Below are 21,611 nucleotides of genomic sequence, written 5' to 3' on the forward strand. Positions count from 1 at the left end.
TGGTGTGTGTGTGTTTGTGTGTGTGTGTGTAAGGGGGGGGGGGGGGGAGACAAGAGGGGGATATAGAGAGAGACCAAGAAGAGTGAGAAAGGGTACGAGAGGGAGTGAGAAAATAAATTGCGTACATTTTCTAAATTGCAGAGATTTTGCCACAATTCTCGTTCAAATGAATGAGAATGCGTTTTTCAAAAAGCAAACAAAGCTCAGACACTGCGCAAAACGCTGGGCAGCGTGGCTCGGCCCTTATTCACTTCACGCTTTCTCCTTTGTTTTCTTAGGAGACCATTTTTCATCTGCTTAAAATAACTTTTGAGCACGTGGTTAAGAATGTACCAAAAAGTAGGTGAAAAGTCCCGTCAAAATTATTCTGGAGCATTTTCTTGCTTACTGGTGGCTTTAAATGGATTGTATAGATTAAGTGTGAACACCTAGGTCAGAGAGAACGTAGGAGACAAAGTGAACTGAATAAGGGCTCCTGTTCTGCACCCTAGATAAGACCACGAACTACCACCATACTGCCACATAAATGACACAGTTATGACGTCTGACCACATGGTGGAAGCTTCCAGGACTATTCCCACTGACTTGTAGATTCTCTAAGACTCGTGATCATCTGCCTTTCATCCCTTGTATTTATGAAGCAGTAGCTGCTACCCAAGTACAACAACCTCTCACTAAAACATCTCTGCGCACGTTTCTATGGGGACAGGCTCTAAAATGGTCCACAAATTCCAAGTCTGTCAGCTCGCTGGCCACTACCTGTGGAGACTCACTGGCATTTTAGGACCCTTTAAGAGGCAGAGTCCATGCTGATCACTCAAGCATCTTGCCCTGGGACCTGCAAGCTCATCGTCCGTACATTTCTAGCCAATGGTAAGTTTACCGGGTAACTTACATTCAGATTTCTTCTGATTAATGGCAAACATTTCTCTTAAATACCTTCATTAGCATTTGCAAGCAGTGCTCATGTGACTGAAGCAGGCTCCACCCCCAGTTCCTCTTCTGGGGGAGGGAACAGTAATACAGCACACCCACTAGCCTCTGCAGAGCCGGGAAGAAGATGGAAGATCTCAATGGAACCATCAGTTAATATTTTGGCTTGGGGATAAAAGGCGGAGAGCCTGCATGATCACTGCTTGCCGGGGCTAATTCAGAAAAGCATTTTCCATAATAATATATAGCTGTGAACTTGGCAAAGGCTGTTGTGGATGCACATAAAGCTACTTTAAGTTATCAGAAGTCTTGCTTTGATGAATCTCCAGCTTCTGAAGTAGAACACAAACCAAAACATGGAACAAGAAGAGACAGACAATGAGAAAAGTACGAGAGAGAAATGTCACTTACTCTCTGTTGTAAGATCCACAGCAAGGCAGATCATGCAATAAAACAAACCACACGTTAGTGTCATTCATGAATACCAACAGGGTTCCAACATCATCATCCACACCATCATCATCATCCTCCTCCTCCTCCTCCTCCTATGCGGTCATGTCTTCTACCAACTGCTGTGAAGATTCTGCCTCATTTTACAGGACCAGATTTACATGGATACCTGCATCCCTAGTGAGAGCTAGCCATCTTTCTGAGAACCTAGCGAACTACAACTGCTCCCACCAGCACAGTCCCACCAAACGCAGAAGCCATCAGCCCCACAAAGTACTGCCGCCTGCAACACAGTCTGAGTGCAATCACCTCCAGCAAAGCACAGCTACCTCCAGCAGCAACGGTCTAGTCCAGACAAGCACAGCCACCACTAGCACTGTCCAGATAAGCACAGCCACTTCAAACCCAGTCCAGACAAGCACAGCCACCTCCAGCACTGTCCAGACAAGCACAGCCACCTCCAGCACTGTCCAGACAAGCACAGCCACCTCCAGCACTGTCCAGACAAGCACAGCCACCTCCAGCACAGTCCAGACAAGCACAGCCACCTCCAGCACTGTCCAGACAAGCACAGCCACCTCCAGCACTGTCCAGACAAGCACAGCCACCTCCAGCACTGTCCAGACAAGCAAAGCCACCTCCAGCACTGTCCAGACAAGCACAGCCACCTCCAGCACTGTCCAGACAAGCACAGCCACCTCCAGCACAGTCCAGACAAGCACAGCCACCTCCAGCACTGTCCAGACAAGCACAGCCACCTCCAGCACTGTCCAGACAAGCACAGCCACCTCCAGCACTGTCCAGACAAGCACAGCCACCTCCAGCACTGTCCAGACAAGCACAGCCACCTCCAGCACTGTCCAGACAAGCACAGCCACCTCCAGCACTGTCCAGACAAGCACAGCCACCTCCAGCACTGTCCAGACAAGCACAGCCACCTCCAGCACTGTCCAGACAAGCACAGCCACCTCCAGCACTGTCCAGACAAGCACAGCCACCTCCAGCACTGTCCAGACAAGCACAGCCACCTCCAGCACTGTCCAGACAAGCACAGCCACCTCCAGCACTGTCCAGACAAGCACAGCCACCTCCAGCACTGTCCAGACAAGCACAGCCACCTCCAGCACTGTCCAGACAAGCACAGCCACCTCCAGCACTGTCCAGACAAGCACAGCCACCTCCAGCACTGTCCAGACAAGCACAGCCACCTCCAGCACTGTCCAGACAAGCACAGCCACCTCCAGCACTGTCCAGACAAGCACAGCCACCTCCAGCACTGTCCAGACAAGCACAGCCACCTCCAGCACTGTCCAGACAAGCACAGCCACTTCCAGCACTGTCCAGACAAGCACAGCCACTTCCAGCACTGTCCAGACAAGCACAGCCACTTCCAGCACTGTCCAGGCAAGCACAGCCACTTCCAGCTCAGCCAACTCCATCACATTCCAGACAAGCACAGCCATCTCCAGCACAGTCCAGACAAGCACAGCCATCTCCAGCACAGCCCAGACAAGCACAGCCACCTCAAGCAAAGTCCAGACAAGCACAGCCATTTCCAGCACAGTCATCTCCAGCCCTGTCCAGAAATGCACAGCTACTTTTAGCACAGACTAGTGAAGCATGCTACCTCCAGCAGAGTTCACAAAAGCTACAGCCATTCCCAGCACAGTCCAGAGAAGCACAACCATTTCCAGCACAGTCCAGAGAAGCACAGCCATCTCCAGCACAGTCTAGAGAAGCTCAGCCACCTCAAGCAAAGTCCAGACAAACCCATCCATCTCCAGCACAGTCCAGAGAAGCACAGCTACCTTCCGCACAGTCCAGACAAGCACAGCCATCTCCAGCACAGTCAAGAGAAGCACAGCCATCTCCAGCACAGTCAAGAGAAGCGCAGCCATCTCCAGCACAGTCAAGAGAAGCACAGCCATCTCCAGCACAGTCCAGACAAGCACAGCCATCTCCAGCACAGTCCAGAGAAGCACAGCCATCTCCAGCACAGTCCAGAGAAGCACAGCTATCTTCCGCACAGTCCAGACAAGCACAGCTACCTTCCGCACAGTCCAGACAAGCACAGCTACCTTCCGCACAGTCCAGAGAAGCACAGCCACTTCCAGCACAGTTCAAACAAGCACAGCCATCTCTAGCCCAGTCCGAACAAGCAAAGCCATCTCCAGCACAGTCCAGAGAAGCAAAGCGACCTCCCAGCACAGTCCAGCAAAGCACAGCCACCTCCCAGCACAGCCCAGCTAAGCACAGCCACCTCCCAGCACAGTCCAGATAAGCACAGCCACCTCCCAGCACAGTCCAGATAAGCACAGCCACCTCCCAGCACAGTCCAGACAAGCAAAGCCATCTCCAGCACAGTCCGGACAAGCACAGCCACCTCCCAGCACAGTCCAGCAAAGCACAGCCATCTCCAGCACAGTCCAGACAAGCACAGCCATCTCCAGCACAGTCCAGAGAAGCACAGCCATCTCCAGCCCAGTCCAGACAAGTGGAAATGTCCTGCCAGCTCCATATAAAGCGCTTTTTTAGCCATCCAACAGCTAGTTTTGGATTAGGTTTAAGACATAGCTATTCTTTCCATTTAAGATTTCCCCAGATCTGTTTCTAAATGCAAAAAACAAGCAGCAACATCACGTGCATCATGCAGCACAACATGCATTCACCATAAACGTGCATGCAGAATATTGTAGTATACTGAATAACAGTTCATCCAAAAAACATTAAATTCAGTGTTTGGTGAAGGCTGGAAATCTATCCACAAACTGGGCACTTCGTACAATATATACAGGTGACACTTTCTAAGCCCCCTCTCAGAACTGCGGCCATGGCGTTTTTCCCCCATATGTCTTTCAAAGTTCTTGCCACCACCCACCTGCATTGCCAAAGCCCGCCCCAAATTGTAGCCCAATTGGTGGCTGCTGAGCTGGGACGGGCTGTGGTAACGCAGGTGGGGGTGGCCACAGAGCTTTGGAAGACTTTGGAAATATGGCCCATCTTACCCGTCTAGTGAATTACAGGCAGGCAAGTAATTAACACTGAGACTTGTTGATCCTTGCAGCATTAAGACAGAGCCATACATGACAGGCTCTGTCCTTTACACTGCAGGTACTCTTTAAATCTTGCTCTGTACAGATCCTGAGGAATAAGACCCCCATTCATCTCTCCATACAGCAGAGGGTCTGTGTGCACAACGCTTACCTTGCTATGCGGATCGGCGAACATCCGAGTAAATATTTCACACAGTCTCTTCAGTTCCACGCGGCTGAAAGACAAGCAAACGTTATTCCAGCCAGACACAATGCGACACATGAAGCCCTGTCCCGTTTTATCTCCCCCGAGTTACCTGAGCGTCCTCTGACTCTTCAGAAGGTTTTGCAGGCCAATCAGCCCTTCTTTCCTCTCCGACCAATTGGAACTCGCGCAGTGATTGAGGACTTCTGCTACGTCCTCCGTCTGCCGCAGGTAATGAGGAATTCCTCCGTTCCGGGAGCCGTAGGACCTCTCTGAGCAAGCGCTGGAGGCGTCGCTGTTCGCATCGTCATCGGAATACATGCCGTACGGCTCATATCGCCGCCTCACCGGCTTCTTCTGAAAACAAAAGAACAGAACGCTAAATTTAAAGTCTCTTCTAATGTAATCACCTTATAGGTAAGGACGGCACACAGCTGCTGCCCGCCAATCACTGACAGGAAACCTGTACAGAATGCAAACCACGCACAAAACACCTGTAATAATTACGTGGAATCTGCAAAGCTTGTAACCCAACTATTGTAAACATACCTCAAAGCCCAATGCCAGGAAATGTTTTTTAGAACAGCGTAAGGCCTCTTGCACATTACATGCAATTCCGACTTTTTATCTTATCTGATTTTGGATTCCGATTAAAAAAGTACTGCATGCTGCTACATTTTTTTTTTTAATCGGAATCAAAAATTGGATCAGATAAAAAAAATACAAAATCGCACGTAGTGTGCAAGAGGCCTAAAAGGGGATTCAAAACTTTTTTTTTTATTGCTTTCTGTACCCTATTGGATAGAAATCACCTTCATGTCCTGCTACTGGGAGCTCTATGACTTTAATATGAAAAACTGGTAGTCCCACATATGGCAGCAATTGAGGGATAGCAACAGAAATCATTAAAGCAAACCTGCGGTGAGTAACTCCTTCCAACCGTGCGCTACCCTCCATGGTATGTTCCAACTCTCAACACTTCCTCCTCCTTCGCAGCCACAAGGAAGTAGCTGGACCGCCCTACGGAGGGCAGCGAACGGAGCAGACGTCAAGGGTGAGTTAAAGAGGAACTCCAGTGAAAATAATGTAATAAAAAAGGGCTTCATTTTTACAATAATTCTGTATAAATTATTTAGTCAGTGTTTACTCATTGTAAAAGCTTTCCTCTCCCTGATTTACATTCTGACATTTATTACATAGTGACATTTTTACTGCTGGCAGGTGATGTCTGTGGAAGGAGATGCTGCTTGCTTTTTTGGCAGTTGGACCCAGCTGTAAACAGCTATTTACCATGATGCAACAAGGTTTCTAATGTAAAAGGGGTATCAGCTATTGATTGGGATCAGGCCCGTTTCTAGGGGTCGTGCAGCCGTCCTGAGCGCTATTGGGAGGGGGTGGTGTAATGGAGGGCGGACCCACAGCCGCAGGGAGGCAGGCCGACCTCTCCATCCCTTCCTCTCCCCGGGCCGCCCTCCGTGCTCCCCCCTCAGATGCAGAGTAAAGCACAGCAGGAAGCGCTGTAAATAGGAACTCCGTGTCTATGCAGAGAGGAGACTGGCGGCGAGAGAACGGCGATTGGAACCAGGCAGGTGAGTTCCTGTTTACAGCGCTTCCTGCTGTGCTTTACTCTGCATCGGAAGGGGGAGCACGGAGAGCGCCCAGGGGTAGGAAAGGAGGGAGAGGTCGGACTGCCCTCCCAGCAGGGGTGGGCCGGGGGGGGGGAGAGGACCTACCTACCTAACCTATACTGGGGGGCAGCTACCTACCTAACCTATACTGGGGGGAACCTACCTAATCTAACCTATACTGGGGGGCAGCTACTTATCTAACCTATACTGCGGGGCAGCTACCTATCTAACCTATACTGCGGGGCAGCTACCTATCTAACCTATACTGCAGGGCAGCTACCTATCTAACCTGTATTGGGGGCACCTACCTAATCTAACCTATACTGGGGGGCAGCTACCTATCTAACCTATAATGGGGGCAGCTACCAATCTAGCCTATACTGGGGGGCAGCTACCTATCTAGCCTATACTGGGGGGGCAGCTACCTATCTAGCCTATATTGGGGGCAGCTACCTAATCTAACCTATACCGGGGGGCAGCTACCTAATCTAACCTATACTGGGGGGCAGCTACCTATCTAACCTATAATGGGGGCAGCTACCTATCTAGCCTATACTGGGGGGCAGCTACCTAATCTAACCTATACCGGGGGGCAGCTACCTAATCTAACCTATACCGGGGGCAGCTACCTAATCTAACCTATACTGGGGGGCAGCTACCTAATCTAACCTATACTGGGGGGCAGCTACCTAATCTAACCTACACTGGGGGGCAGCTACCTAATCTAACCTATACTGGGGGGCAGCTACCTATCTAGCCTATACTGGGGGGCAGCTACCTATCTAGCCTATACTGGGGGCAGCTACCTATCTAGTCTATACTGGGGGGCAGCTACCTATCTAGCCTATACTGGGGGGGGGGGCAGCTACCTATCTAGCCTATACTGGGGGGCAGCTACCTATATAACCTATGCTGGGGCAGCTACCAATCTAACCTATACTGGGGGGCAGCTACCAATCTAACCTATACTGGGGGGCAGCTACCTATCTAACCTATACTGGGGGGCAGCTACCAATCTAACCTATACTGGGGGCACCTACCTGTCTAACCTATACTGAGGGGCAGCTACCTATCTAACCTGTATTGGGGGCAGCTACCTATCTAACCTGTATTGGGGGCAGCTACCTACCTAGCCTATACTGCTGTCAACTATACTGGCTACCGATATTGGAGGCACCTACCTATCTAACCTATGCGGGGGCCTGGGGGCAACTATTCTGGCTACCTATATTAGAGGCACCCACCTAGCTATCCTGTACTGGGGCACCTGCCTATCTAACCTATACTGGGGGCAACTATACTGTGGCACCTATGCCTGGCTACCTATACTGGGGGAACCTATAGTTAGCTACGTATACTGAGTGCAACTAGACCTGGCTAACCTATGCCTATCTAGCCTATACTGGGGGCAGCTACCTATCTAGTCTATACTGGGGGGCAGCTACCTATCTAGCCTATACTGGGGGGGGGCAGCTACCTATCTAGCCTATACTGGGGGGCAGCTACCTATATAACCTATGCTGGGGCAGCTACCAATCTAACCTATACTGGGGGGCAGCTACCAATCTAACCTATACTGGGGGGCAGCTACCTATCTAACCTATACTGGGGGGCAGCTACCAATCTAACCTATACTGGGGGCACCTACCTGTCTAACCTATACTGAGGGGCAGCTACCTATCTAACCTGTATTGGGGGCAGCTACCTATCTAACCTGTATTGGGGGCAGCTACCTACCTAGCCTATACTGCTGTCAACTATACTGGCTACCGATATTGGAGGCACCTACCTATCTAACCTATGCGGGGGCCTGGGGGCAACTATTCTGGCTACCTATATTAGAGGCACCCACCTAGCTATCCTGTACTGGGGCACCTGCCTATCTAACCTATACTGGGGGCAACTATACTGTGGCACCTATGCCTGGCTACCTATACTGGGGGAACCTATAGTTAGCTACGTATACTGAGTGCAACTAGACCTGGCTAACCTATACTGTAGGCACCTATATCTGGCTCTGCAGGGGGGGCGCAATTTTTACACCCTTGCCCTGGGTGCATTTTAGCCTAGAAACTGCCCTGATTGGGATGAAGTTTAATTCTTGGTTACGGTTTCTCTTTGATTCCCAGTGTTGAGGTGCTTGAAATTCATGTTCTGTTCAGAATCATATGGGACAGCAGTTGCATTTGGTACGCTCCTGCCTACTGAGTACATGAGAGGCTCTGGACAGTATAGAGCAGTGATGGCTAGCCTTGCAGTATAGGATGAATGAACAGGAAAGATCTGCAGCACCCTGATGAGTCATTGCTGGCCTTCTCCTGGGCTGACAAAACTTATAATAAGAATAGCCATTGGGTAGAAGACTGCCATCTGTACAAATGTCCCTGACACTGGCTGCAATCTGCCCTAAGCCAGTGTTATGTCAGCAAGATGCCTTCTCCTCATTCCCTTCCCAGCAGGGGGACAAGCAGACTGTCTGTACAGTTATGACAGGAAGATCCCACCTTTAAACTGTCACAGAAGATTATTTCAGGCGACAGTGTGAGAGCTGCTGTGCTACTAGAGACTAAAAGCTGTGATAGGCTCAACAGGAAGGCGTGGTTTTAGCCGACAAAGCAATTATTGACCCCACATGCAAAAGTCTATAGGAACTTCTCTGTAGTGTAGCTTTCTCTGCTTACAGAAAGAAGCCTCCTGCTTTTGTTATTACACACATCATCCAGTCACAGTGGGCGGCGTCCCCAGGCCGTGAGAGTACCTGGGGCGCCGCCCACGCTGCACCCCCTCCCCTTTATATGATCTGCTGCTCCCAAGTCAATGTTGCTAGCATGTTCCCAACATGTTAGGTGATTTTAAACTTAGGTTAGGGTGGGGACCCCGAGAGAAGGCTGCACGAGCCGCCCCTGCAATCATGCTTCGCAGCGTGGAACCGATGTCTCTCTCAATAAGAGAATGGTAAGGTCCCCTAGTAAGTTGAATAATGTGTAATGCATACGTTTGCTTCCATTATTTGTATTGTGAGATGCCTTAGTTCTTAATGCACCTGTTCTACTGCAATGAGCACAGTTGTGCCTTTGTGAGGATTATTAGCCCTATGCAGTGAGTGTTTATCAGGTGCATCTTGGTTAGATGCGCGACCATTTCATTAAATCTCTTGTTGCATAACAGTTTACAACACACCAGGGGGTGGGACTTATGCAAGCTAAGATGCAATGTCATATCTCCTGCGCATGGTGTGCTGTGACCTACAACACTCATATGTGCAGCAGCATTGAGGGAGCAGAGAAGGCTACACTGCAGAGAATTACCCATCAGACAAGAAAGTTGGCCTTACCAACTGGCAGGTCTCCACTGGAGTGATGAAACCAGCAATTTCAAGGTAAATCTTTGATTGTGCAATGTAAGTCATTTTGGGTGCCCTGCATGTACAGACTGAGCCAGTGCTGGGTTTGGGCACAGTAGGTATGGCGAAACAAGAGTCACCGATTTTTATTAGCAGCCCCAGGCTTTTACATACAGCGCATCTGGAAAGTAATCACAGCGCATCACGTTTTCCACATTTTATGTTACAGCTTTACTCCAAAATGGATTAAATTAATTTTTCCCCTCAGAATGTTATACAAAATACTTCATACAGGCAACTTGAAAAAAAATTTTTTTGCACATTTAAAAAAAAAAAAATTAAAAAAATTAAAAAAATGAGAAAGCACAAGTATTCACAGCCTTTGCCATGGAGCTCAAAATTGAGCTCAGGTTAATCCCGTTTCCCCTGATCATCCTTGAGAGGTTTCTGCAGCTTAATTACAGCCCCCTGTGGTAAATTCACTTGATTGGACAGGATTTGGAAAGGCACACATTTATCTATATAAGTCCCAGCAGTTGATAGTTCTTGTCAGAGCACAAACCAAGCATGAAGTTAGAGACAGGATTGTCTTGTGGCACAAATCTGGGCAGTGGTGTAGCTAAGGAGCTGTGGGCCCCGATGCAAGTTTTACAATAGGGCCACCCAAGCACTCTATACATACATACTAATTGATACGGTACACCAAAATCTGCCAATGGCAACTACAGTGTCAGAGGTGCAAGAAGGGGATGGGGAACAGCTTGTTAATGATTACCACTGTTCAATGTATCTATAGAAGTGATTATTATGAGCACAGGACCAATAGAGAGCTAATACTGTAGTTGAGAGAGGGCCCTTGAGGGCCCCTCTGGCCCAAGGGCCCTGATGTGGTCGCAACCTCTGCACCCCCTATTGCTATGCCCCTGAATCTGAGGAAGGTTACAGAAACAATTCTGCTGCTTTGAAGGTCCCAAATGAGCATAGTGGCCTCCATCATACATAAGTGGAAGATGTTCAAAGCCACAAGGACTCTTCCTAGAGCTGGCTGGTCATCTAAACTGAGTGACTGGGGAAGAAAGGGCCTCAGTCAGGGAGGTGACCAAGACCCCAATAGTCACTCTGTCAGAGCTCCAGAGATCCTCTGTGGAGAGAGAAGAACCTTCCAGAACGACAACCATCTCTGCAGCAACCCACCAATCATGCCTGTATGGTAGAGTGGCCAGACGGAAGCCACTCCTTAGTAAAAGGCACATGGCAGCCTGCCTGGAGTTTGCCAAAAGGCACTTTAAAGACTCTCAGACCATGCGAAACAAAATTCTCTGGTCTGATTAGGCAAAGATTGAACTCTTTGGTTTGAATGCCAGGCGTCCTGTCTGAAGGAAACCAGGCACCGCTCATCACCAGGTCATACCTACAATGAAGCATGGTGGTGACAGCATCATGCTGTGCTGTTTTCAGCAGCCGGAACTGGGCTACTAGTCAGGATAAAGGGAAACATGACTGCAGCAATGTACTGAGACATCCTGGAGGAAAACCTGCTCCAGAGCACTCAGCACTTTCAGCAGGACAATGACTCTGTACACAGCCAAGATATAAAAGGAGTGGCTTCAGGACAACTCTGTGAATGTCCTTGAGCCTGGACTTGATTCCCATTGAACATCTCTGGAGGAATCTTCTAATGACTGTGCACCGACACTTTCCATCCAACCGGATGGAGCTTGAGAGGTGCTGCAAAGAGGAATGGTCAAAACTGGCCAAGGATAGGTGTGCCAAGCTTGTGGCATCATAGCCAAAAAGACTTGAGACTGTAATTGCTGCCAAAGGTGCAACCACAAAGTATTGAACAAAGGCTGTGGATACTTATGTACATGTGATTTCTCTTTTTTTTATTTTTAATACATTTTCAAAAACCTCAAGTACTGTATATACTGGAGTATAAGTTTCGACAAGTAGGTCTGATTCACTTCATAAAAGTATAGGGGTCGACTTATACACGAGTCATTGCCAACACTGAGCACACTGAGTAATATGTGTACCATTACTGATATTCCCATTTGCAGCAATTTACCCAGTGGTAAGTGATAGTTTGAGGACAGGAAATGCCAAGAAAGCACAGGTGTGAAAGTCCTATTCCTGGCTACAGCAATTAACAAGGAAAGGGGCGGGGGGGATGCTGGGCTGCAGGAAGTGAGGGAATAATTGCAGCACTTGGGGGCCTGGAGGAGGTATTGGCTGCACATAAGGGACAGGAGGGGTTAATTGCTGCAATACTGTATGCAGTACAGTCATTAACCCCTCCTGAACCCCAAGTGCAGCAATTTCCTTTGCTGGGCAGACTTATACTTGAGTCAATAAACAATTCCAGCTTCCAAGGGTTGAATATTGGAGTAGACTTGTACACGAGGTCGACCTGTATTTCGAGAATATACAGTAAATGTTTTTTATGTTGTGGGGTGTTGTGTGTAGAATTCTGAGGAAAAACAATGAATTGAGTCCTATTTTAGAATAAGGCTGTAACATAAAATGTGGAATAAGTGATGCGCTGTGAATACTTTCTTGATGCAGAGTACGTGCCATCCTTCAGCACGCTATGAGCGCCGTGACACTGAAACGTTCTGTACAGCAGCGGCACGCGTGGATCACATGACGACAACAGCCTGGTACAGATATTCAGCGAGGTGCTGATTAGCGGGAAAAACTGGTTTCCTGTGAGAAACGAGTCTGATGATCTAATGACTGGGTGACCGGTCTGATATGATCTAACACAAAATATGAGTTACGCCACAGCAGGGCTGGAATATTTGGGGTTATTGCCGTGTTTAGGGAAGTATGAATCAGGGGAGGACACAGGCTGTGCCAAGAGACACAAAGTTCTCTGAATCCAGGCAGAATTTATGAGCGGGCCGATTGAGCAATGACGGCTGCGTTACCACATATCACCTAATGAGAACGCAGCACCAGGTGTCCCGTCTAGCGATTAACGAGAAGCGCTGATGTCAGGTGAACACAGAATCCCTTGGCACATACTTCATACAGCATTAGTGCCATGGAGAAGGCAGCCAATAGTATCCTCAGGATCCAGTGACCAAGAATACAGCCAATAGTATCCTCAGGATCCAGTGACCAAGAATACAGCCAATAGTATCCTCAGGATCCAGTGACCAAGAATACAGCCAATAGTATCCTCGGGATCTAGTGGCCGAGAACACAGCCAATAGTATCCTCGGGACCCAGTGACCAAGAACACAGCCAATAGTATCCTCGGGACCCAGTGACCAAGAACACAGCCAATAGTATCCTCGGGACCCAGTGACCGAGAACACAGCCAATAGTATCCCCAGGATCCAGTGACCAAGAACACAGCCAATAGTATCCTCATGATCTAGTGGCCGAGAACACAGCTAATAGTATCCTCAGGATCTAATGACCGAGAACACAGCCAATAGTATCCTTGGGAGACAGTGACCGAGAACACAGCCAATAGTATTCTCAGGATCTACTGGCCGAGAACACAGCCAATAGTATCCTCGGGATCCAGTGACCAAGAAAACAGCCAATAGTATCCTCAGGATCTAGTGGCCGAGAACACAGCCAATAGTATCCTCAGGATCTAGTGGCCGAGAACACAGCCAATAGTATCCTCAGGATCCAGTGACCAAGAACACAGCCAATAGTATCCTCAGGATCTAGTGGCCAATAACACAGCCAATAGTATCCTCAGGATCTAGTGACCGAGAACACAGCCAATAGTATCCTCAGGATCCAGTAACCAAGAACACAGCCAATAGTATCTTCGGGATCTAGTGGCCGAGAACACAGCCAATAGTATTCCCAGGATGCAGTGACCGAGAACACAGCCAATAGTATCCTCAGGTTCGGATCCAGTGATTGAGAACACAGCCAATAGTATCCTCAGGATCCAGTGACTGAGATTACAGCCAGTAGTTTTAGGTACGAGCCGTCTGTATGGGGTGTGCTCTGATCTATACATTTTCTTGCAGTAACAAATCAAACCTTCTCCTTTGTGTCCAACATTTTTCATTTGCCACAAGCATGAAAATATAATAGGTTAAGAATCGAGGAATGTCGTCTGAGCTGTAAAGACAGGAAATAAAACATTTCCGTGCTTTGCAACACCTGCCATGAAAAAAAATGTAAAGTGTCAAAAAAATTCATTTTCAGGAGCACAACTTCTCTTCATCAGCACCTGGAAGTTAATCCTTAAAGGACAACTGAAGTGAGAGGGAAATGGAGGCTACCATATTTATTTCCTTTTAAGCAACACCAGTTGCCTGCCTGTCCTGCTGATCCTCTACCTCTAATACTTTTAGCCAATGCCCCTGAACAAGCATACAGCATTACCGGAGTTTGACATTTTCAGAACTTAGCTGCATGCTTGTTTCTGGTGTGATTCAGACATTACTGCAGCCAAATCAACCAGCAGGACTGCTAGGCAATGTGCATTGTTTAAAAGGAAATAAATATGGCAGCCTCCATACTCTTCTCACTTCAGTTATCCTTTAAGAAAATTCCTGTTAGTTTGAATATAGAGCATCACATACAGGACTTTCTTTCTGTCCTACAGATGTCCTAACATGGCAGCTAGAATCTGCAGGCAAAGGCCAAGCACTCATTTTCTCTTCTGTGCACATTGAATATTTTGCCTTCACACTGACCACTAATGTCACACACGGGTCACACACGGGTCACACACGGGCGTCATGCAGCCACAAAACATGCAACAATGCAATTCAAAAGAGAGAACTCTACAGCTACACTGCATGTTCAGCAAACAGCATTCCCTGGAACCACAGCAGCACAGCTTATAAAATACCCGGACCTGATCCATCCTCATTACTCCCAATTCCTGCTGAAAAGAAGGATGTTTAATAAAATCTGGTGGGAGTAAAGTGGCGCCACCTGGTGGCTGGGAGGACTAAGAAACATTTCCATCCATTAACTAGTGAAGATGGTCAGTGAGATGGAAATGGGCCAATCAGAATCATAATGTATGATATCTGATTGGCCCGATTACAAGCTGCATACAATCTCCATTAGATTTGTATGCAAGCAGAAAGTGTCTTCATCTCAATGGCCAGCTCTCATTGCTGATGGGTGTAACAGCCTCAACATTACAGCACACCGGAAGTGATAGGGAGGGAGGTGGAGGCTGCCATATTCATTTCCTGTTAAACAATACCAGTTGCCTGGCAGCCCTGCTGATCTCTTTGGCTGCAGTAGTGTCTGAATCACACACCTGAAACAAGCATGCAGCTAATCCAGTCACACCTCGGTCAGAGCACCTGATCTCTGCATGCTTGTTCAGGGTCAATGGCTACAAAAATTAGAGGCAGAGGATCAGCAGGACTGCCAGGCAATCCGCATTGTTTAAAAGCCAACAAATATGACAGCCTCCGTTTCCCTCTCACTTCAGTTGTCCTTTAAGGCTCAGAGCCTTTGTGTGATCTTTACCAGGACATCATGGGGGTTTTCATATGGGATGAAGGAAATGAGAGCCGCCAGTCACTACCAGGTGGGCCAATATCCACCGTGTGCAACATTAACAGAACAGAAATGGTCATACCTTATTCCTGGGGTCTCCCAGCAGCTAAACAAGAAATTGAGAATGTCATTAGATTTCCAGGTAGTGGGTTTAAGGCATGGGAAACACAGAACAATGAGTGACCGGGCGCAGCTAGGATTATTTCTGGGGAATAGGAGGAAACACAGACAACACACACGGGAGAGCCAGCACAGCTAACGCCAGTCATCTATGGGAGGAGCTACTGACAGAGAGCCAGGCAGAGTTCACAGACACCACACAGGACGCAACACTACGCGGATCTGCTGCACATCTAGTGCCAATCCCCTAGGGGTGGAGCTACTGACGGAGAGCCGGGCAGAGTTCACAGACACCACACAGGACGCAACACTACGCGGATCTGCTACATAGCAAACACCAATCCCCTAGGGGTGGAGCTACTGATGGAGTGCCAGGCGGAGTTCACAGACACCACACAGGACGCAACACTACGCGGATCTGCTGCACATCTAGTGCCAATCCCCTAGGGGTGGAGCTACTGACGGAGAGCCAGGCAGAGTTCACAGACACCACACAGGATGCAACACTACGCGGATCTGCTACATAGCAAACACCTATCCCCTAGGGGTGGAGCTACTGATGGAGAGCCAGGCAGAGTTCACAGACACCACACAGGACGCAACACTACGCGGATCTGCTACATAGCAAACACCTATCCCCTAGGCTGGCCCTATAGATCTACAACTGCCCAGGCGGAAAGCCAGAATTCACAGACACCACACAGGAGGCAGTTCTATGCATGCGCTGCACATCTAGTGCCAACCCCCTGGGGGTGGGGCTACTGACTGATAGCCAGACGCAGAATTCAAACACTACACAGGAGGCAGTAATACAGATCCGCTGCACATCTAGTGCCAACCCCCTGGGGGTGGGGCTACTGACTGATAGCCAGACACAGAGTTCAGACACCACACAGGAGGCAGTACTATGGATCCGCTGCACATCTAGAGCCAACCCCCTTAGGGTGGGGCTACTGACTGATAGCCAGACACAGAGTTCACAGACACCACACAGGAGGCAGCACTACAGATCCGCTACACATCTAGAGCCAACCCTCTAGGGGTGGGGCTACTGACTGATAGCCAGACACAGAATTCACAGACACCACACAGGAGGCAGCACTACAGATCCGCTACACATCTAGAGCCAACCCTCTAGGGGTGGGGCTACTGACGGAGACCCAGAATTCACAGACACCACAACTAGTCTTGTCACACAGGGATGGAGGTAAAGGGCCACTATCAGAAATACGCAATTAAGATTTTAGAGTAAGGGAATTATTAGTCATTCTTATTAATGGGATAGTAAATATTTCAAAATATTACCACAAAGCCATTTCAAGTGGAATCCCTACCCTGAAGTACTAATCCCGGTAATGTGACGCCCTCTCCATGCGTAAAGCAGCCAAATAAATTAGATGGCACCGGCTCCCAGCAAATCAACAGTATAGCTCGCTGCCTTTTTCTAATAGCCCCAACCATGTGATAATGTTGACTAGTGATTGTCTATTCCACTGGCAGGTGGGACATTTTCTGCAACCTAGCTTTCTCTGCTCACGCAGGCTTGTTGCTCCTTGTCTCTCATCTAAGTGCATGCACACACAAACGGAGGTGGGGACTGGGCAATGCAGCCTAGGCTGCACAAGTCTCAGTCTCCAAGTGTGCTCCGAACAGTGACAGGATGACTTGTGAGCGAGCAGAAGCAGCAAGCTTGTGTAAGCTGAGAAAGCTAGGCTGCAGATAGCAGGCAGACATCTGCTAGTATTATGACATGTCATACTACCAAAGTTAAGTATGTTGTTGCTCTGAGCAGGTTGTGTAATTCATTTCAGGCATGCTGCATGTAGAAAACAAGTAATATTGCAGGGATTAGGTCGACTTTTAAGAAATCTTTTGCTTATTTTTAGCTTCTGATATCACAGCCGGCTTATAAATACAAATACTCTAAATACAATATTAAACTGTTAAGTGACCTTATGATGATCCAGTTTTACAAACGCCAGTTTCATGCTGATCACCTGGCTTCAGTCTTGTTTGAGTCACAACTGGAACAAGCATGCAGCCAGTGTCAGATCACCTGATGAATGTTCCCTAAATTATCAGCAGAGAGCATCAAGGCTGAGAATTGTTGGAATTTATTTAGAAATGTCTGAACCAGCTCAAGGATCGGGTGCTGAATGCTGACTTTGTGCGGTCTGTGAATTCTGGCCGGAGGTGTGAAGGCTGCCTGTACAGGCGTTCTCTCTATGCGATTACTACATGATGGTAAACACAGAGGCAAGCAACGTCTAGATACCACATCTTACCAGAGCGTCTGCCACCGCGGCTTCCAGGTCTGTGCTGGAGCTAAGGACCCGCATGGCGTTCATGGAGGATGGTATTCTGCCCGTCTGACCCATTCCATAGCGATCTGTGGAGAGAGGCGATGAAACATTACTTCCGGTGGAAGCTAGGTGGCAGAATTCCACCAGGTGGGACCCCCCAGGGACACTGAGAGGCAAAGTGCAAAGAGTAGCAGTGACTGGTTCCTTTCTCATCCATTCTGCAACAACCTCATCCTGTGACTTTGCCAATCAGTAGTCACCAGGGCCTTCAACAGAAATCCTGCACAGGGACAACCCACCAACAGGAAGTGGTCATCAATCCACCTGCCACAGGCACACTGTCTAAGTGCAACAGCGGCTGATAGCAGAAACCAATGGGGGAAAGAACTAAACCTGCCCACCTGGTGGAAGGATGAAGCCTTGCTTGTGGTGACAGTAAAATGAGACTACATGACAGGAAAGGAAGTCAGCTGTGATGTGATGAATAAAATAAATAAATAAGGCTGCAATACAGGTGTGAACTACTGACCCCTGTGCTGTCCCAGCATCACAGCCACTGAATATAGTGACGTAATACCGCAGCCAGCCGCTAGGGGGCAGTAACACAACTGCACATAACAAAATACAAGCAAAAATTATGCCCTTATTATATCGTTTTATATGTAATAACCAGAAGGGTCACCTCATGCAAACTGAAAAGAAAAAAAATCATATTTAATATTAACAATGCCAACAAAATACAATTTGGTATAATCTCTTCAAACCCTTCAGTAACAGGAGCATACAGATTCCTTGGAAGTTACATAATGCTGGGTACACACGATGCGATTTCCCGCTCGATCCGCGGGATTGATCGATTATTTCTGACATGTTCGATAGGGTTTCGATCGATACAGCCGTCGATTTTGCATACTTAACATGCAAAATCGACGACTGTATCGATCGAAACCCGATCGAACATGTCAGAAATAATCGATCAATCGGGAAATCGCAATGTGTGTACCCAGGATTATATCTCCACAAGGTCAGGGTACATTAACCAGTCACCACAAAATTACAATCCTGCATGTTTAGTGAAAACACAGAGTGTTCCCCAATGTGACTGCACTGAATCTGCACCAGACAGAAAAACGCCAAGGAAAAAAATCTCATCTCCATTTCAGGCCTAATCAATATTTTCTCAGCAAGAATGGAGAAATGCGGACCCCACACAGCAACATTTCTCCCCCCCCCCCCCCCCCACTCTGTATTACAGAACATGCAGCCTCCCATTCCTGTCCATAGGACAGTACATGCAGCCTCCTGCCTCTCCTCTCCATAGGACAGTACATGCAGCCTCCTGCCTCTCCTCTCCATAGGACAGTACATGCAGCTTCCTGCCACTCCTCCCCTCTCCATAGGACAGTACATGCAGCCTCCTGTCTCTCCTCTCCATAGGACAGTACATGCAGCCTCCTGCCTCTCCTCCCCATAGGACAGTACATGCAGCCTCCTGCCTCTCCTCTCCATAGGACAATACATGCAGCCTCCTGTCTCTCTATAGGACAGTGCAAACAGCTTCCTGCCACTCCTCCCCTCTCCATAGGACAGTACATGCAGCCTCCTGCCTCTCCTCTCCATAGGACAGTACATGCAGCCTCCTGCCTCTCTATAGGACAGTGCATGCAGCTTCCTGCCTCCCCTCTCCATAGCACAGTACATGCAGCCTCCTGCCTGCCTGCCCCCCCCCCCCCCCCAAATAGGACAGTACATGCAGTTTCCTGCTTCTCCCTCTCCATAGAACAGTGAATACAGTTTCCTGCCTCTACTCCACTCTGCATAGGACAGTACATGCAGCCTCCTGCCTCTCTTCCCCTCTCCATAAGACAGTACATGCAGCCTCCTGCCTCTCCATAGGACAGTACATGCAGCTTCCTGCCTCTCCTCCCCTCTCCATAGGACAGTACATGCAGCCTCCTGCCTCTCCATAGGACAGTACATGCAGCTTCCTGCCTCTCCCCCTCTCCATAGAACAGTGAATACAGTCTCCTGCCTCTACTCCATTCTGCATAGGACAGTGCATACAGCTTCCTGCCTCCCCCCTCCATAGAGCAGTGCATGCAGTCTCCTGCTCCTCCTAAATCCCCCTCCATAATATGGTACATACTACACAACAGAGCTCAGAATACATGTGTGTAGATATTGGTAAGCAACAAAATGAACTGACCGATACCTTCAGGTGACAAAAGCATAATACATATAGTACGTGTGTGTGTGTGTGTGTGTGTGTGTGTGTGTGTGTGTACAGTGTGTGTGTGTGTGTACAGTGTGTGTGTGTGTGTACAGTGTGTGTGTGTGTGTGTACAGTGTGTGTGTGTGTGTGTGTATACAGTGTGTGTGTACAGTGTGTGCACGTCTGTGTGTACGTGTGTGTGTATACAGTGTGTAGATGGTCACGTTACTTCCCTCAGCCAATAATCACCTGCCTAGGAATGATGAATACAGTCTCGGCATAACTTGCTTTGTGACCTCTGAAATCATGTGGCCATTTCTGGGGAGAGCAGCTGAGCAGCTTCCAATGCAGGTGATTGATTGGGTGTGAAAAGAACCATGTCCTAGAGGATCGAATGGGGCACTGCATGCTGTTAAACTGCACCAGCCACACTGTGAACATAGCAGAGATGATGCACTGCAGTGTTCCACGTCCCAATTCGGCCATTACGTCGCACCGCAACGCATCACTGTCCACGCAGCCTCCGTGAAGAAAACAGTAGCTATACAAACCCACAATACCCACTAAAATAAATGTCATAATTATTACAAAATAAAATGTCACTGAAAGCCAACCAAGTCTACTCTTTTTTTTTTTTATTTATTTTTTTTTTTTTTTTAACTGCAGTTGGACTTTAAGCTTACAGAAGAAAAGTCAGAATTAAAGAAAATATGAAGACCATGCCAACATAGTGACACATGATGATGATGTCATGAGGTGTGGATGGAATGTGCCATGCCAGCGGCGGGGGGGATGGAGGCGGGACAAGCACATGGAGGATGACATGGGCATGCAGTTAGCTCGGGTTCACCTGACTGCCCCACAGACTCGGAGGTGGAGAGCGCACTGGTGGACCTGGAATGACGTCGAGAGGCTGCAAGAAGAAGGAATGGCAGAAGACCCACAGGATTAACACGCAGAAAACATGGAGACAAAACAAGCGTACATACATGATCCTCAGACTACTGGAGGTGGAGATGGGACACGGAGCAGAGAGTGAGCAGAATGTAAACCGACTCCAAGCATCTGAACACGGCGAGCAGCTGTCCAGTCCTCCGAATCTCACAGAATCCAGGGAGAATCAGCTGCAGCCAGACTCTCATGTGCTTCCATTTATTGCTTATCACACATAAAGAGAGACAAATCCCTCATAGCATGCCTATAAGCCATAAACGCCCCATGAGATATTCATACATGAGCTGTGTCACAGAGAGAGGCAGCAATGGTACAAAGCGGAGAAGCCTGACCCCTGCTGGAGGAGAGCGGTAGTGTCAGCAACCATCTATAATGTGCACAAATATCAGCATGTACTCAATGCCCGGACCTTTCCCTCATACAGTGCAAACAGAGCTCACTCTGAGACCCAGAAAGCAGCTCCGGACCTTCAGGACCACCCTCAGAGGGTGTCACATACAAACTCAGCTCCTAATCGACAATGTACAGCGCAAAGCACACAATCGCAAGACAATAAATAGGAAGGAAAGGCTGGAGAAGGATTCATTAAAGTTTACTGCAGCATTCGGACATTATTTCACAAGACTTCTGGCTTTGTGTGTTAAAATTGAAATAAGAACTAGGGGATAAAATATTAAAGGAGGGAATTTGTTCTCTAAGTAACATCTACAGAGCACTTGCTACACACAAATCAGCCTTGTCCAATCACTAGTCACCCAGTGACTGACAGCCAATCAGAAGGGGGGACAGACTGTCTGAAGAGCAGCAAAATCTGCTGCTCACAATTAGAGTGCACAAAGCCTGACGGAATCCAAAACTAAACAATGCAAATTCTCTAAACAATCATCCTGACTCACTAACCCAATTTACTATTCGAATTTGCCTTAAGT

General features: G+C 48.3%; 1 protein-coding gene across 36 annotated transcripts in view; it reads right to left on the reverse strand.

Annotated features, from left to right (window-relative positions):
* The window catches only part of CLASP1 (cytoplasmic linker associated protein 1), a 320,170-nt gene that overhangs the window by 91,259 nt on the left and 207,300 nt on the right, over positions 1 to 21,611 (reverse strand). For 10 of the 36 annotated variants that reach the window (XM_068246161.1, XM_068246163.1, XM_068246170.1 and 7 more), the window contains 5 exons: positions 20,579 to 20,641; positions 17,499 to 17,602; positions 15,176 to 15,199; positions 4,733 to 4,977; positions 4,588 to 4,651 (listed from right to left, as the gene is read on the reverse strand). In XM_068246161.1, the coding sequence (XP_068102262.1) occupies positions 4,588 to 4,651; positions 4,733 to 4,977; positions 15,176 to 15,199; positions 17,499 to 17,602; positions 20,579 to 20,641 (500 nt within the window). The remainder of the gene's footprint in view (positions 1 to 4,587; positions 4,652 to 4,732; positions 4,978 to 15,175; positions 15,200 to 17,498; positions 17,603 to 20,578; positions 20,642 to 21,611) is intronic. The other 26 variants (XM_068246168.1, XM_068246178.1, XM_068246175.1 and 23 more) reach the window with 6 other exon arrangements.

Source organism: Hyperolius riggenbachi, chromosome 7 (assembly GCF_040937935.1).
Source record: "Hyperolius riggenbachi isolate aHypRig1 chromosome 7, aHypRig1.pri, whole genome shotgun sequence".
In the NCBI taxonomy this organism is placed as follows: Eukaryota; Metazoa; Chordata; class Amphibia; order Anura; family Hyperoliidae; genus Hyperolius; species Hyperolius riggenbachi.